Source organism: Tursiops truncatus, chromosome 11 (assembly GCF_011762595.2).
Source record: "Tursiops truncatus isolate mTurTru1 chromosome 11, mTurTru1.mat.Y, whole genome shotgun sequence".
Taxonomy (NCBI): Eukaryota; Metazoa; Chordata; class Mammalia; order Artiodactyla; family Delphinidae; genus Tursiops; species Tursiops truncatus.
This window is the reverse complement of record NC_047044.1, coordinates 17,604,337-17,622,502: the sequence shown is the minus strand read 5'-3', so window position 1 is coordinate 17,622,502 and position 18,166 is coordinate 17,604,337. Positions and strand designations below refer to the sequence as shown.

Sequence of the window (18,166 nt, the reverse complement as noted above, 5' to 3'; positions counted from 1 at the left end):
GGTCTTTAATCCATTTTGAGTTTATTTTTGTGTATGGTGTTAGGGAGTGATCTAATCTCATACTTTTACATGTACCTGTCCAGTTTTCCCAGCACCACTTATTGAAGAGGCTGTCCTTTCTCCACTGTACATTACTGCCACCTTTATCAAAGATAAGGTGTCCATATATGCGTGGATTTATCTCTGGGCTTTCTATCCTGTTCCATTGATCTATCTTTCTGTTTTTGTGCCAGGACCATACTGTCTTGATTACTGTAGCTTTGTAGTATAGTCTGAAGTCAGGGAGCCTGATTCCTTCAGCTCCTTTTTTCATTCTCAAGATTGCTTGGCTATTCGGGGTCTTTTGTGTTTCCATACAAATTGCGAAATTTTTTGTTCTAGTTCTGTGAAAAATGCCAGTGGTAGTTTGATAGGGATTGCATTGAATCTATAGATTGCTTTGGGTAGTAGAGTCATTTTCACAATGTTGATTCTTCCAATCCAAGAACATGGTATATCTCTCCATCTCTTTGTATCATCTTCAATTTCTTTCATCAGTGTCTTTTTATAGTTGGTTTTCATATTATAAAACCCATATGTTGAAAGTTTTCCCCACCCCTCTCCCCACTCTTTTTTTTTTTTTTAATATTTATTTATTTGGCTGTGCTGGGTCTTAGTTGCTGCATGTGGGATCTTTTAGATGCAGCATGCGGGATCTAGTTCCCTGACCAGGGATCGAACCTGGTCCCCCTACATTGGGAGTGCGGAGTCTTAACCGCTGGACCAGCAGGGAAGTCCCTCTCTCCCCCGCTTGATAATTGGTGTTGTAGGTGAGGGGAAGTAACACCGGGTTTGTACCTCAGGGAGAGCTGAGTGGTGGGAGGAGGGTGGGAGTTTGGGTTTGCAAATGTATGGTTGTAAACACGTAAGTGGAGAATTATTCTGGATAGTACAGAATAAATGTGTTTGACTGGGAGTTGGGCTAATGTCAGAGTTGTATGGTTTACTGTGCTCAGCCATGGTAGCTCGAGCTGCTTCCAGAGCAGCTAAGTGGCAAGAAAGGAGAGTGTCTAAGACTTTATAAAATCTCAAATATTATGTGTGTAGCTAATTGAATGTTTTTAATTTTAAAAGTGTCTTGTTCTTAGGAAAGTAAAAAGGTCTACTTTGATATGGTCATTATTCACATATGAACATTTTTCTCTTCTTTCTTTTCTTCCTTTTAAAAAAATTTTTTTCTTTTTCAGTGATGATCTGTTCTCTTTACCCTATTGCCCGGGTAAGACCCTGGTGGTTGGAGCATCCTACGTTGCTTTGGAATGTGCTGGATTTCTTGCTGGCATTGGTTTAGATGTCACTGTTATGGTACGGTCCATTCTCCTAAGAGGATTTGACCAGGACATGGCCAACAAAATCGGTGAACATATGGAAGAACATGGTATCAAGTTTATAAGACAGTTTGTACCAATAAAAGTAAGTGGGGTTGCCTATATGTTTGTTGATTCTATACTCATGTTAAAAGGCAAGAGAAGAGAGTTGGGGTGAGTGATAGAAGCCTCTTTTCGGCATTATAAACCATTGGGAATGCTGTAATTCCTCAACTTGTGTGATTTAGGTGTATAAACTGGTACCTTCCTACCACCTAAATAGCTTTGTTCTTGTTTGCAGATGAATAATTTCCTTCCCTTCTCAACTTTACCACCTTTATTAGTTCTCTTCTGCTTAATGCTTTCCTTTATGCATTCCATTATTTTATTATCTTTGGTCTATTATACTTGTTTCGTTCTACATACCAGTTATTTAAATAAGAGTTTAAGATGACTGATTTTTTTTTTTTCTTGCAAAAGACATTTCTACTTTGTATACAGTGTAGTCCACAGATGCATTGTATTATTCTGGCCTCCCTGGAAGTGATTATCTAATTTTGTTATGTGGGCTGGCCTGTTTTGCTCATTTAATCTTCTTTTGAAAATGCTGAATAATATGCCAAGTTATATTTGAGACTTGTTAACATTACCACAGATGTTTTGATACATAAGAGTGGCAAAATCGATCACTTTGCATACCTCAAAGTAACAGTTTCCTTTAGGGCAAGTAAGGATGGGACAGTTTTGTTAAAATTAAGGAATTTTAGCTGTCATTTTAAAAATTGCTTATTGGGTTAATAACATAGGTTTTCTGTGGGACCATGAATCTCTTGATGCCGATAATCTCTTGATGAGCGTGGGCATCAGAATGACTTGGGTGCAAACGCTGTTCTCCCAGTTTCTTACTATTATGACTCTGGGAGAATTACTTAACTTCTCTGGGCCTCAGTTTCTTCTGTAAAATGATGATAATTGATAGCACCTATCTTAGAGTTCTCATGAAGATTGCATTAGCATTACAACGATGATTAGAAAACGACAGCTGTATGTATATGCTATACTGATAGAAAAGTGGCGTCTTCCTTTATAATATCTTAACATTTGGGGCATTGTAGGCCCTTTGAGAATATGGTGGACTATCCCTAGTGAAATAAGCTTGTGTCTGTGTACATAATATCTTGCTGGGGTTACCAGGGTGTCCCTGATCCCCGTAGGCAGGTGGTGAACGCTGGCTGTATTATAAAGTGACCCAGTGGACGAAGCCTTCTGTGGAGAGGAGGGAGAGAGAATGCATTTTAGGCAAGAATATAGCATGTGCAAAAAGGCCATGGGGAATGAAATTGTTCTAAAGGCAGAAAATGTGCTAGTTACAGGAAAGACCTGACTGGAACACAGAAGTGAGTGAGGCAGAAAGGAATTTGAGGGAGGGATGAGGCCTTTAATATGTTTAAGCAAATCTAAGCCATGGACCAATTCACTCTTCTCCAAAAATTAGAATATTTTAATTTAAACGGAAAGACATTTCCAGTATGTTCAAAGGGGCTTAACTACGTAAGAAAGGAAGGGAATTTTAGAAGGGAATCTTTACTATTTGTTGATGTTGAGAATAAAATGACGCTTCACAGTTTTCCCATACAGAGTGTATTGTATTTTAAAGGTAGGGTAGAAATTGCAGTTGATTTTATGGGTCTCTTCAGTAAGTATTATACAGAAACCCATGATTTGGCTGTTGACGTCTATGTGTAGTAGGTTAATATGTTCAGGCTCATTTGCCAGAGCACAAGTACCAGGGCTTGCTCAGCCTTCCTACGTCCTCACCTGAAGACAACCCCTAGTTATGACAAGCACACATACCTCCTCACCCACTATGATTTTTAGGGCTTTCTGGCTCTTATCTGTATCGTGATTGATCTATTTCCGTGTCTATTCTTTGTTGACAAAGCTGAACATATGTAGTCAAAAGGGAGTGTACGGATGTGAGCAGCATGGGATTAATGGTTCTGGGTAAGTCATAAGATAGGAGCCTGGCAGAAGCAGTAAGTCATTGGTTTAATTTTAGAGATTGTAGTGTACTTTCTCTGGCTTTCTCCTTTCCTGCTTTCTCTCTGAATTTTATTCCGTTTGAGAACTATTTGAAGGAAAGCCCCTCTAGCAAACATTAAGCAGTGAGAAAGAAGGAAATACATAAAAGAACCACATGTCATCCTAAAGATGTTAATGCGAGGGAGGTGGGACATAAAAGACCTTCCAAGCCAAATTTCATGTTTTAACTTCGGTTTAACCAGATAGAAGGAGAGGACATAATTAGCCATCTTGATACTGATACATGTCTTTATCGTGGAGTAAAACTTTATCACTTTTGTAGGTTGAACAAATTGAAGCAGGGACACCAGGCCGACTCAGGGTGGTAGCTAAGTCCACTGATAGTGACAAAACCATCGAAGGAGAGTATAATACGGTAAGGAATGGACCTCGGTCCTACTTAATTAGAAAACAGATAGTGTGCTCACTGGATGTTTGCTGGGTTGCTAGTTCCAAAACCCTTAGTTCTGTTCCTATTCTAAGACACCTTTATTACTTATGATATTATAATTTGTTTTGGTATAGGGATGGATTCAAATATTCTCCACTATAACTTAAATACTGTTTATCAGATGGCTATTAAAAGGTATCAACATTTAAAAATGAGCTAGAATTTCTCTGCTCCATGTTCTTTCATTTTCCCAGCCCACCACTTTAAAAAAATAACTTATTTCAGTCATAGGCTATGCTGTCTTTGTCGCTATACTTGGCTAGACTTATTAAGGAATTGTTAACTCCCTTTTTCTTAACAAGAAATGGGTAAGACTTTTTACTATGTCATGTTTAGAAGATTTAATTTAAATGATTTTGATTTGTTTAAACTCTTGCATTATTATCTTAATAGAATATGTCTTTCCAGGTCTGGAAAATGAATCACATCGCCTTAATAAACAGAAAAAAATATGATTAAATAACTCATGCAAAGCCTTTCTATTAACAGTCACTATATATTAATAATTTTTCAGGTATTGCTGGCAATAGGAAGAGATGCTTGCACAAGGGAAATTGGCTTAGAAAACGTGGGGGTAAAGTTAAATGAACAGTAAGAAAAAATCTTTATTATGTTTTATTAAGTACTATTTCAGTTATTTATAAGATCGATTAATACTGGAGTTTTAGATTTTAAAGTTAGTTTTTACCATAGTTGGAGCGTTCCCTTTTTAAGCTTAGAAGACTCTTCTTTCAGTGCCAATCATGATATTTCCTATTTGTCTTTTTCTTTTTTTCCTTTTCAAAATCTAAATGAGAGGTACGCTGGCTTGCATTTTGTTTCTTCAATGTATATGTGTACAGAAAAAGATCCAACTTCCCAGTGAATTGCAGGTATATGCTTTGAAAGCTTCATTGAATATGCAGATCTGAACCATGTTCAAAGCTACCAAGTTTAGGATCACTAGAGTGGTCGCTACATTTCTAGTGACAGCTATGAGTCTGAAAACTTTGATGTTTTATAAGTTAAAATCCCTTTGGACTATACCACTGCACTGGGTAATTGAGACTCTGTTGTCTGCTTACAGGAGTAGCATGGGGTATTTCCCAGTATCACCCTTCTTATATCCAAGTAAAAACAAGTGCTCTGAGAGGCTAGCTGCCTTGGAAGTTGAAAATACAGGGTGCCCCCTCTACCCCCTTCCAGGAATAACATTTATACAGAAGAGATTTCTTAATCTTAATGTGAACATTTTTGCTTTATTATTTTCTTTCCCCTTTGGGTTGGAGAGACAAAGGAGTTAGGGAGGTCTGATAAGATTTAGCAGACCAAGTGTTCCACCATTTTAACAACCTATTCGCCTGTTTCCAACTGGGGCCAAGGTTTAGATTTTGTATAATGTTAACACTTATTCTGTAATTACTGGACTCCGTGGACTACTGTGCTTAATGTTTTATACACATTCTCATTCAGTCCTCACAACCCCTTAAGGTAGATGATGGTATTCTTTTTCTTCTCACCAATTATTCCCATTATCATTATTCCCATTTGATAGGTGGGAAAATGAGGCTTAGAGATGTTAAATAGCCCTCCCAACATCACAGAGGTAATAACTAACAGACCTGGTTATCACACTTTAGAATCCTCATTCATTCTTAACCAGTGTGTTCTACTTTTCCCATCCCAGGGTTTCTTACAGTTTTCTTATTCCTCTGATTTTCAGAATAGCTAGAATTTCTAAGCTTTTGGTTCCTCTGAGTTTTGTTGTTGTTTTGGTAATACATGAGAACATTGCCCTCAGTTAGAGCCACAGTTTGGGGCTTCTTTGGGAGAAAGGGGATTTTGATCTACTTACTGAATAGTGGTAATTGATGATGATTTTAACTGAATGAATTTGCAGGACTGGAAAAATACCTGTCACGGATGAAGAGCAGACCAGCGTGCCTTACATCTATGCCATTGGCGATGTGTTAGAGGGGAAGCTGGAGCTCACCCCAGTGGCAATCCAGGCAGGAAGGTTGCTGGCGCGGAGGCTGTATGGGAGCTCCACTGTCAAGGTAAGTGTTGGGGCTGTCACCACGGACATGCTGTTGTAATGGTACCTCCCGGTGCTCTGTGTAGGGTGGTTGTGAAGTTTTCCAGGTCTTGAATAATTTAGTTGTTTTGATGATGGCATCCTAGATGTGCTTTATTAACTCTATTCCAGACAAGACATTGCTAAGACCACTGTACCTTTGTGATATATTATGGAAATTGTCACTCTTAGAATCACACTAAGAATAAAATGAGCCTGGTTAATCAAGTTTCAGCACTATTATGTTCCATATACTCCTAATAGTTGCACTTTACATCAGTTTCATTATTACCAATTTGAGTTATAATTTTCTAAATCTTTTTATGGCCCCTGTCTAGGCTGCAGAAGGATTTGGGGATCTAGGTAGCAATGGCAGTGTGCAGAGCTATTTGAACCAATATTCAGGCTTTATTCCCCTGTCCTTTCTAAAAGCAGATCTTCTGCTCTTGGAATGTTGAATATGTAAGTGATTTTAAAAGTCATTGCAGGAAATGGAAACTCTTGGTTGTGTCTCATGGGACTAGATGGCAAGAAAAGAATAAATATGCTCTAATTAGTTTTTTAAGACCTTTTAAAGAACAGTTTTAGGTTCACAGCAAAATTTAGAGGAAGGTATAGAGGTTTCCCTTATGTCCCCTACCCATTACCAACGTTCCTTCCCTAACTATTTTTTTAAAAGGATTCTACAAATACCGATTGTAAAGAATTTAGTCACTACCCACTTTCCTTGTGCATAAGTCATCACGGGTTGATTTAGTTTGGTTACAGCAACTGAAACTTCAAAGAATACTGCTAGTAGAATTTGTGACAAGCATTTTGAATGTACCTGGGGTTGGTTTGGATTGTAGCATGATAAAATCTTATGTTTTGAGGATAACAGGATTGAGGTTAAAAAGGGTTTTTAATCCAGGGTTGTCTGATCATCCGGGGAATAGTAGTTGGTTCATATCACTGTTTTTTTGTGTGTGTGTGGTACGCGGGCCTCTCACCGCTGCGGCCTCTCCTGCCGCTGAGCACAGGCTCCGGACGCGCAGGCCCAGCGGCCACAGCTCACGGTCCCAGCCGCTCCATGGCACGTGGGATCCTCCCGGACCGGGGCATGAACCCGCGCCCCCCGCATCGGCAGGCGGACCCTCAACCCCTGCGCCACCAGGGAAGCCCCCATATCACTATTTGAAATAAACTTATCTACCTCTTTAACTGTTGGAGTTTTTGAGTAATGGTGAACCAAGAAAGGGGTATTCAGAAATAAAATGTGAGGTGCATTTGTTTTTGACCTTGAGTCCTTGTGATTTCCTAAAATGGAAAGAGATTTTTTTTATACCAATAATAACCAGGGGGCAAATATACAAAAATTTGGTACTAAATAAATTTAAAATTACTGTAGCACAAAATTCCTTAAAAAAAAATAGTGAATCCACTTACTTTGGACATATTCTTCTGTGTGTGAGAATAGTACTGTATTCTAGCATCTGCCAGGTAGAGCAAATTCTTAAAGTGCCTTAAGCTTTTATCAGCATCAGAATTTAATGTAAATTGAAATTAAAGGACTCTTTTTTTGTTGTTCGTTCTTTTCCCCCCGTTTTTAGTCTTAACTAATATGACAAGTGCTTTACCGAACAGGAAAATAAACAGGTGGTGCTAAGTCCCTGAGTTTGAAATCTCACCAGTCTGTCCTTCAAATACAGTAAACAAAGCTGAAATGCTAATAGATATCTAGGTTAATTGTATTTGGGGAAATTACACAGTTTTGTTTTGTTTTTAAAGAACTGCATAATCCTTTTAATTTTGCCCAGTATGTATTAATAGAACATTCCCACATATCTGAGAACGTCAGAGGATCCACATCTGCCTTCCTTCCTTTTTTTTTTTTTTTTTTTTTTTTGGCGTTATGCAGGCCTCCCACTGCCGTGGCCTCTCCCGCCGCGGAGCACAGGCTCCGGACGCGCAGGCCCAGCGGCGATGGCTCACGGGCCCAGCCGCTCCGCGGCATGTGGGATCCTCCCGGTCCAGGGCACGGACCCGCATCCCCTGCATCGGCAGGCGGACTCTCAACCACTGCGCCACCAGGGAAGCCCCCTTCCTTCCTTTTAGAGGAGCAGCTCTCCGTTGAAAAATTCAGCTTAACATAAACACCTGCCTAAATTAAATCTGTTATGGGATTTTAAGAGAACCCAAATTGAATCATAGGTGTTTGTGCCTTTCCTCAAAATTGATAACATATTCATTGCTTCACAAGAGTGTTGGGAGGAAAGGGGACGGAGAGCGGCTATGTTTGACGTGCTTGGCACCGTGCTAATAAGTGCTGTATACACATACCTCATTCCACCTTAGGGCAGCTGTGGAAAATGATGACATCTTACAAGAAATTAGGTAATTGTCCAAGGTCACAGTGCTTGGAGGTAGCCAAGGCATAAATCCAGTCCACATCTGATTGTAGGTACTGCTGTCTTAACCATGAAAATGTATCGCCTAAGAGATAAGGAAGATTTGGGAAGTATGGATTATAAAATGTGCTGAGGATAGAGCAGATGTCTCAAGACTTAAAGAATCCACCACCAAGTACAGAGGTGCTTCTACTAAATAAAATGAAGTGGAAAATATATTGGAAAAATTTAAATGAATCTTTTTTAACAAGATGATTAAAGTCATTTTCAAAGCTGCTAAAAATATTTGCCACTAAATATTCTGTTATTTTGGGAACATACGTAAATGAAGGAATGAAAAAAAATGTTTTTATCATTTCAAAAACAGAACAGATCATAAAGCTGAGTCAGCCTGTAGATGATGGACATTCCACTAAGCTCTTTAAAAAGCCAGATGATAAGGCACACGTACCAGCTTTAGAACCCAGTGTGATGGGCACTCCAGCTGTCATCTCCAAGGACCAGTAGTTATCTCTTGGATCGTTTTAGAATTGCTCTCAAACACTTGAAATACTTTTATTTTCACAAATAGCAAATGTTAGCATCTTTGTTTTGTTTTGTTTTTTTGTGGTACGCGGGCCTCTCACTGCTGTTGCCTCTCCCGTTGCGGAGCACAGGCCCCGCGGCCATGGCTCACGGGCCTAGCCGCTCCACGGCATGTGGGATCTTCCCGGACCGGGGCACGAACCCGTGTCCCCTGCATCGGCAGGCGGACTCTCAACCACTGCGCCACCAGGGAAGCCCTAGCATCTTTATTATTACTTAAAGTGGTTCTTTGTAAATTAGTTCAATTTTACAGTAAATGTAAAACTATTTTATGTGGAAACTACAGAGAAACCACGGTACACATATCTGCAACTTGAGGATGGGTTGTGTTCTAGAAGCTTATTACGTTGTTTATTGTGAAAACTGCAAAGTATTTTATCCAAATAAAGTATTAAAAACAAGGATTACATTTCTCAGGCTAGGCCACAATAGTCTATTTAAGCCAATTGGAAACTGAATTTTGAGACCAAGGAGAAAAAATGTCTTTTATGTGGATCCAGATTTCTGTCTGATATACCATTTTCTGCCTGAAGAACTTCCTTTAACAGTTGTTTAGTGCATGTCTGCTCAAGGGGAATTCCTTGGCTTTTTTATTTTTAAGTTTATTTTGCCTTTATTTTTTTGAAGATATTTTTGCTGAATATAGAATTCTAGATTTACAGTGTTTATTTAAGTATTTGCCCATTGTCTTCTGGTTGCATAGATTCTAAAGAGAATATGCCCTCATTTTTATCTTTGTTCCTCTTAAGATTTTCTTTTTAATCACTGTTTTTTAGCATTTTGATCATTGCATGTTTCGGCATTCTGGTGGTGTGTAGAGATTTGGGGTTTATCTGTTCATAGTTTTCATCAAATTTGGAAATTTTTTAGCCATTCAATTTTTCTGCTTTCCCTCTTTTTTCCCCCTCAGCCTCACATTAATGAATGTTGGTTCCCTCAGTGGGTCTCTAATGCTCTGTTCATGTTTTTTCTCCCTGTTTCTGTGCTTTATTTTTTTAGAGAGCCTATTGCAATGTCTTCAAGTCCACTGATCTTTTCTTTTGCACTGTCTTGGGATATAAATCCCATTCTGTGTAGTTTGCACTTCAAGCAGTTTCTTTCATCTCTACGAGTTTTACTTATTTAAAATATATTTTCCTTTTCTCTCCTCAGCGGATTCCTATTTTTCTCTAGTTTCTTGAGTCTACAGAACACATTTATAATAGCTCCTTTTTAAAAAAAAAACAAAAATATTTATTTATTTAATTTTTGTCTGTGTTGGGTCCCCGCCGCTGTGCGCAGTCTCCCTCTAGTGCATCGAGCAGGGGCTACTCTTCGTTGCGGTGCGCGGGCGTCTCATTGCGGTGGCTTCTCTTGTTGCGGAGCTCACAGCCTTCAGTAATTACGGGCTTCAGTAATTCCGGCACACGCGCTCAGTAGCCGTGGCTCGCGGACTCTAGAGTGCAGGCTCAGTAGCTGTGGCGCAGAAGCTCAGCTGCTCCATGGCATGTGGGATCCTCCCGGACCAGGGATCAAACCCGTGTCCCCTGAATTGGCAGGCAGACTCCCAACCACCACGCCACCAGGGAAGTCCTTATAATAGCTCTTTTAATGTCCTCTGCTAATCCCCTTCTGTCTTTTGCAATGTCTATTTCTGTTGATTGATTTTCCTCTTGGTATTAGTTTGTGTGTTCTTGCTCATTTGCATGTTGTGTTACTTTGGATGGATGCAGACTTTGTGCATTTTACACTGTTGGGGGCTGGGTTTTGTTGAATTCCCTTATATAGTGTTGGACTTTGTTCTGGTGGCCCGTTATGTTACAGGGGATTAACTTTATCCTCGTGTAGCTTGCTTTTCAGCTTTTTTAAGGTTTGTCAACAGCAGCCTTTCATTTAGGCCCAATTTAGTTCCACTACTCAATTGTTGCCCTTTCAAGGACTCTGCCCCCGTTCCTCTTACTACGAACTCTCTCTACTCTGGCCTGTGGGAACAGAAACTGATTCCCGTCCTGTAAGAGCTCTGGTCATCTGGGGGCTCACTGATTTCCAGTGGTTCTTTCCTCACCCTTGAGTGGTTTCCTCTGGCATCCATTTACAGATCAGTCCTCAGCCCAAATCTCAGGAGGCCCTCTCTGCAGATCTTAAGTTCTCCTTGTGCAGCTCTACCCACTATGGTGTTCTGCCCTGCGGCTTCGGGCCACACTGGCTTCCCTGAACTGGGATCTCTGTCTCCATAACTCAGGAAGACCCTGCACTCTGTTCCCTCTCTTTGCACCAAGCCCTGGAAACTGCTCTGGGCAGGAGACTAGAGCAATCGCTGGTCTCACCTCATTTGTTTCCCTTCTCACAGGGACCACAGTGCCGCACACCCTACCATCAGTGTCTTAAAAAGTATTGCATATTTGTCCCGTTTTTTAGTTGTTTAAAACAGGAAGTAAACCTGGTCCATTATGGCTGTAAGTGGATGTCTGCCTTTACTTTTGAATCGGAATTCCAAGGATTTGTGCTCTTTTTAGAGAGAAAAGACTATATATGCTATTTGTAGAGGGAGGCACATTTTAAAAATCTCACCCTATGGTGTTAGAGAGGGAGAATTGTATTTTTCATATTTTAAGCGCTTACCTTAAATTTAGGCTTTACCTCTATGTCCAAATGTGACTGGGTAGGTTTTTACCAAATAGCATTGGCAAACATATCTGGCACTTACATAATTACATTTTTCACAATTCACATCAGCATATCAAAGGCTCTGAGGAATCTGATAGTTGAGAAACCTGTTTATTTGCTAATTACAGCATTTTACAAACTTGTTTCACTTCAGAACCCTTCCGACATCTACGCCTATTAAAATGTGCTTTGGAAATACTGTCGTAATCATGAACTTTTTTGTTGCTGTGGCCTTCATTACCATTTTAATGGCTGCATAAGTTTGCATTGGAAATATGTACTACAGCATCACTTCCTTATTTGCATTTTAAAGCCGCTCCGATATTGCCACTGTTGATGAGAACTGCGGCATTGCTCAACTAATGCATGTGGCTTTTGCTATATATTAAATTATTATTATAGATTTCTAAAAGTGGTGTTATTGGGCCAAAAATTATTAAATGTTCTTATGGCTCTTGATTTGTATTGCCTGATTGATTTTCCAATAAAGTCTGTTAACTTCTGCCACTGATAATAGGAGACTTTAAGCATTGGGTGCACTGGTGGTGTTTTTGGCTGCTTTATTTAAGGGAGAGAAAGGATGTCCTTGTAATATCTGTTGGTAGATGGGTGGAGAGGCCACGCAAATTGTTTATTCATGACTAGTATTAACGGACTTTAAACCGCTGCTGAAATTTTATCATATCAGTTAATGGTTCTCAGCATAGTAGGTTTTTATTAGTCTGTTTTCCTCTCCTAAATTTGAACCTTTTTGAAGTATATGCTCTTTTGAGTTATAATTCCTTCTGTCATAACTCTTTTCCTCCATTTTGAAACAGTGTGACTATGAAAATGTTCCAACGACCGTTTTCACTCCTTTGGAATATGGTGCTTGTGGTCTTTCTGAAGAGAAAGCTGTGGAGAAATTTGGGGAAGAAAATATTGAGGTAAGTTCTACTCTTTACTACTACTTTTCCCCCCAAAATTTAAAATAATTTTCAGCATACAGAGAAATTGAAAAATAGCCCAAAGAATTTCTGTATACCCATTATCCAGATTCATGTATTATTAACATTTTGCCCATTTGTTTTATACTTTGCATGTTCCCTTCCTCTTTCTTTGTGCATCTGTGTGTATTTCTTTTTCCTGAACCATTTGAGAGTAAGTTGAATGCCCCTTTACCCCTAATTACTTGAATGTGTATTTCCTATGAACAAGGACATTTTCCTGTATAACCACACAGTGGTTACTATTTTTTAGACAATGTGATGTTGATACAATACTTTTATCTGACCTGCCTTCCATTTATCAGTTTTATCAGTTGACCCAGTAATACTTAGTTCTACTTTTCAAAACCACTTTTACTGGTTTCTTTTTATTATTTATATGGTTAAAAATACAAGGAAGGAAACTAAAAAGTACCTACATTTCTACTGTCTTATTAACTTTTTTTTCTACCATTACCCTCTAATTTATACTAACTTTGCCAGTCACCTTTTATCCTGTATATATAGTCAAGGAAAATGCACATGAAATAACTACTTTTATATATATAAATAATGCTGCACATAGGGTCTGCTGTTTTAAATCACTTGGGAAAAAAGTTTCCAGTAAAACCTTCTAAAAGACCAGATTTGTGAATCAGAGTAAATTTTGTAATATAAAAGTCTATTTTAAATTTCTTAATCTTTTCTTTATTATATGCTTCAGTAGTAGCATGTAATATCAGTCTATCAGTAACACATTATTTTCATATTTCTTGATGAATTGGTAGATTGGGATTGACATATTACACTAATATGTATTAAATGGATAACTAATAAGAACCTGCTGTATAAAAAAATAAAATAAAATTCAAAAATCAAAAAATAAATAAATAAAATATTAGCCTAAAGCCAACATGCTTTGGAAGGCAATCCTTCTTCTTCTTATCTTTTTTTTTTTTTTAAATAAAATCACAGGTTGCATTCTAAAATTAGGAAAGTTAGTTTTTGGATTGAAAAATAATAAAATGATATAATTTGTTGTTATGTTCATCTTTTCCACTAGGAATGCTAAACATGAGTTGACTGTATTAAATAGGAGCTTTCTACATTTTTTTTTTTTTTTGCGATACGCGGGCCTCTCACTGTTGTGGCCTCTCCTGTTGCGGAGCACAGGCTCCGGACGTGCAGGCTCACGGGCCCAGCCGCTCCGCGGCCTGTGGGATCCTCCCGGACCGAGGCACAAACCCGTGTCCCCTGCATCGGCAGGTGGACTCTCAACCACTGTGCCACCAGGGAAGCCCAACTCTTCTTTTCTTGTAAAAAATAATATATTCTCAAAAAAAAAAAAAAAAAAATATATATATATATATATCCTCATAGGAAATTTGAAAAATTAGGAAAATATAAAAACAAATTTTAATTCATGAAAAGATAACTGCTATTAATACTTTTGCATATGCTAATCTCTAAGTATTTATATGTTATATATATTGTGTGTGTATATAATTTTGTGTAGGTATATACATTTTAGTTTAAGCATGATTAAGTTATGTGCAGTTTTCTGTCATACTTTGCAGTTAACGTTAGGTCACAAGCCATTTCCCTCTAAAAACACCGCTTTTAAAAATGACTTGTGCAATATTTCCTTTTAGGGGTGCTGTATGGTAATTTGGTAAGACTTTCTTTTATTAGATTATTTACAGTTTTTCACTGTTATAAATAGAATTGTGAACATCTTTGCTACTCATTGTCTCTTTCTCTGATTTTTTGCTGAGGATAGATTGCTATCAGAAGGTATTTAAATTTTAAGGTTCTTAATGTATATATTCTGTGTTTCTTCACAGATAATCTTTGGAATTCATTTTACTAGAATTTGGATTTTTTATTATAAAAACAATGCATTTGAGTTGAAATCTTGAAAACTGCAAGGGAAATAGTAAACAGTTACTCATAGGCTTATGTTTACAACACAGCAGTTGTTAGCCTTTGGGGGTAATTGCTTTAAGCAATTTTTTCTCGGTGTAATGGTTGCAGTACTATGATTCTACACATTCAATATTGTAACACACATTAAAGAAATCACATCATATTACAAGATAAAAGAATGTTATACAATGTTTACATAATCAGTATGTTTTTAAAAGGTCCTACCAACCATATATGTTTTGAATTGAGGCTAGCAGTTGGAGGAGAAAAAAATCCCTTTAGTCATCCAAGACTTAAATTTATGAAATGTCAGTAAGGATGTCTGTTTGTCCTTCTATGTACCATCTTCCCTCCCTCATTCCTTCTCTCCTTCAGTACTTTTGGTGAATAATTTCAGAGGAGAAAATTTTTGGAAATATTAAGTCAGAGAACTAGATAATTGCTATAATTGTTCCTGGCACCTTACTTGTTTCTTGCCCAAAGTTGTCATTCCTGTGAGGTAGCTAGATGGTGTTTTTTTGTTTTGTTTTTTTTCTAATGCAAGACAGCAAGTAATTACATGGCTTCTTTCTCTCATTTGTTTGCTCTTGTTACATAAGGTCTATTCGTTGGAGGTTGAAATGTAATTAAGGGATGAGCTTATAGCAAAAGGGCTTGTCACCTATGAGTTTAAAGTTATTTACCTTCTGACCAGGTTCCTATGTATCCATGACTTTTACTGTTTAATGAAACTCTAATTACTAAACATTAAAGAGCCTCCACCGTCTTCACACCACAACTCATGTTTGACAGACATACTTCTTAAGATGATGGGTCTAAATTGTGCTTCCCTCTTCTTAGGTTTACCATAGTCACTTTTGGCCATTGGAATGGACGATTCCATCAAGAGATAACAACAAATGTTATGCAAAAATAGTCTGCAATATCAAAGACAGTGTAAGTGCTAATCTTATTTACACCTTTCTACTAATTTTTCACATGGTACATACATTGCATTCCTTTAGCGTTCAACCTGTAGGTCTCCTGTTGGGATGTTATCCCAGGGAGAGGCCCATGATGACACTGCTTGACTCACGTCTGCAGTGGATGTAGTGGGCAGGCAGTCAGAACTTTCTGGAGGAAGGAACCAGAGGGACAACTTGAGAACTGCTTGTGTTTATTAGAGGGGACCAATGAAGCTGTCAACTGTCTACAAATAATGACAAAACAAAAAAGAACAGTAATAACCCAAGTTTGTATCCTATCTGTCACCATTCAAAGATATTACATAATTACTGACTATATTCCCCACATTGTACATTTCGTACCGGTGACCGATTTACTTTGTAACTGGAAGTTTGTACCTCCTGATATCCCTTCACCTATGTGGATTGAATCTTTATGAGAATTGGTATTTTTAACTTAACTGAGATCTTTTAAAAAAAGTGTCCCCAGTAAAACTATAAACAATGCTAAAGAATCCATATGTTAAAAGGCTAATAAACTCATTTTCTTATCTTGGGATTTGAGTATAATTAACTGATACATCCTGTTTAGAAACTACCACTGTACACAGTAGCACAGTTGCAGATTGCTTTTTGCAGAACCCAAGGTTCTAGGAAAACCTGGATCCTCTACAAAAAAGGTCATCATAGATGCATTTAAAAACTGGACATACTATGATAACCTCTAACAAGCTATACAGAGTAGAAATAGAGGACAATTTCATGTAGAGTTTTATCTTTTTAGACGTAAGTTTTAATAACGTCATTTGTATGAGTATACATTAGATACCATGCTACTGTAGAAGAGAAAGGAGAAAAGGAGAAAATGTCAGACGTTCTCATTGGCAGCCTTATGTCTAGCAAGAGATACTTCATTTGCACAAGGCAATCAATGAAACCTCAAAAGTTTCACACTGAGCAAGTCTTTAATTTTAACTGTATCCAGTTGTTTTGTCCTTGTTTTTTTTGAACTGCCGTGTCATTTGTTCAAATCGAATTTTTTTTTTTTTTTTGGCGGTACGCGGGCCTCTCACTGTTGTGGCCTCTCCCGTTGCAGAGCACAGGCTCCGGACGCGCAGGCTCAGCGGCCATGGCTCACGGGCCCAGCCGCTCCGCGGCACGTGGGATCTTCCCGGACCGGGGCACGAACCTGTGTCCCCTGCATCGGCAGGCGGACTCTCAACCACTGTGCCACCAGGGAAGCCTGGCATTTTTTATATAATATGAAAAATAATTTTCATTACCGGTAAACTCACCTTAATTAAAATGACTGAGGCGATAAATAGGATGACAGTGTTGTCAATTATTTTCATTAAAAAAGATAGTATTAGGGCTTCCCTGGTGGCGCAGTGGTTGAGAGTCCGCCTGCCGATGCAGGGGACGCGGGTTCTTGCCCCGGTCCGGGAGGATCCCACATGCTGTGGAGCGGCTGGGCCCGTGAGCCATGGCCGCTGAGCCTGCGCGTCCGGAGCCTGTGCTCCGCGATGGGAGAGGCCACAACAGTGAGAGGCCCGCATACTGCAAAAAAAAAAAAATACAAAAAAAAGATAGTATTAGAAGAGACGAATACTTGTCATTGCTCTTTTGTCATGAGCCGTCTCATACAAAAGCTTGCTTCTGGAACTTGACCATCCTTGGGGCTTGCTTTATTCATTTTGAGTCGGTCACTTCACAGTGTCTAGATGTGCTTGGTTTTAGATAATACTTGCTTACCAGGCTTTTATGCTTTTTGTGTGCTATTCTTTTTTTACACGAAATACTTAAAATTTACAGAAAGGGTTGGGAGAATGTACCTACCATCCAGACTCAAATGAATATTAACATTTTGGTGTATTTGCTTCAGAGCTTTTCTCTTATCAGAGATAAACCATCACAGAGGCAGTTTATAATAGCCTATATGTAATTGAACACTTGAAATGTGCCAGAGACTACTTAATGGTCCACATGTACGAACTTATTTAATCCTTACATAACCCTATGAGGTATGTGCTATTGTTATCCCCATTCATAGACGAGGAAACTGAAGCGTGGAAGTTAAATAGTTGTGCCAGGGTACTTACTAGTTAATGGCAGAGCTGGAATTCAGCCCCAGGCAATGTAGAGTCTGTGCTGTTAACCACTAGCTGGTGCCGGTGCTGTCTTTCGTATTCTTTCTTGATCCTCTACTCCTCATTCCTTCCCTACTCCAGAGGCAGCACTGTCCTCAAGTTGGACTCTCTCACCTGTTCATATTTGTATACGTTTGCTGCCTATTACTTACCATAAATGTCATACAATGTGGTTTAAAGAAGAGTGGTATCCTCAGCTAAATAGAAGCCTGCACTTTTTTTTTTTGAATCTCAGTTTGAGATTTATCCATATTATTACATGTAAATCTAGCATATTTTAAGAGCCTAGTATATTTTGTGTTTTATTTATCCATATACACAACCCCTGACTGTCAGGATGAATAATGTAAGAGTCTAACGTGGAAAGTATCACATACAGAATGCCTTTCCTGATTGTTTCCAGGGAGCATGGCACCTTAGGTCAGGCTCTGCACCTCACCACCCGAGCTACCTGGTCTGTTGTGAGGGTGCTGGACTGGATGCACTTCCCCCGAGCTGGCTCGGAAAGTCTGTGCAATAGAGCGCAACAGGCTTCCCTGCTCTTGGCAGAGGTAGCCTGAGTTTGGGATTTAGAATTTATCCAAAATAATTCCCACACAGGTATTTCAGAGTTGCCAAATATTTTTCTTTCTTG

At 38.8% G+C, this 18,166-nt stretch overlaps 1 protein-coding gene across 4 annotated transcripts in view; it reads left to right on the top strand.

Moving 5' to 3' along the window:
* Nucleotides 1–18,166, top strand: part of TXNRD1 (thioredoxin reductase 1) — a 72,741-nt gene that overhangs the window by 41,995 nt on the left and 12,580 nt on the right. For 3 of the 4 annotated variants that reach the window (XM_019952405.3, XM_019952407.3, XM_019952408.3), the window contains exons 7-12: nucleotides 1,227–1,452; nucleotides 3,712–3,804; nucleotides 4,394–4,470; nucleotides 5,759–5,915; nucleotides 12,369–12,476; nucleotides 15,282–15,377. In XM_019952405.3, coding sequence (XP_019807964.1) covers nucleotides 1,227–1,452; nucleotides 3,712–3,804; nucleotides 4,394–4,470; nucleotides 5,759–5,915; nucleotides 12,369–12,476; nucleotides 15,282–15,377 — 757 coding nt within the window. The remainder of the gene's footprint in view (nucleotides 1–1,226; nucleotides 1,453–3,711; nucleotides 3,805–4,393; nucleotides 4,471–5,758; nucleotides 5,916–12,368; nucleotides 12,477–15,281; nucleotides 15,378–18,166) is intronic. The other variant, XM_019952404.2, reaches the window with a different exon arrangement.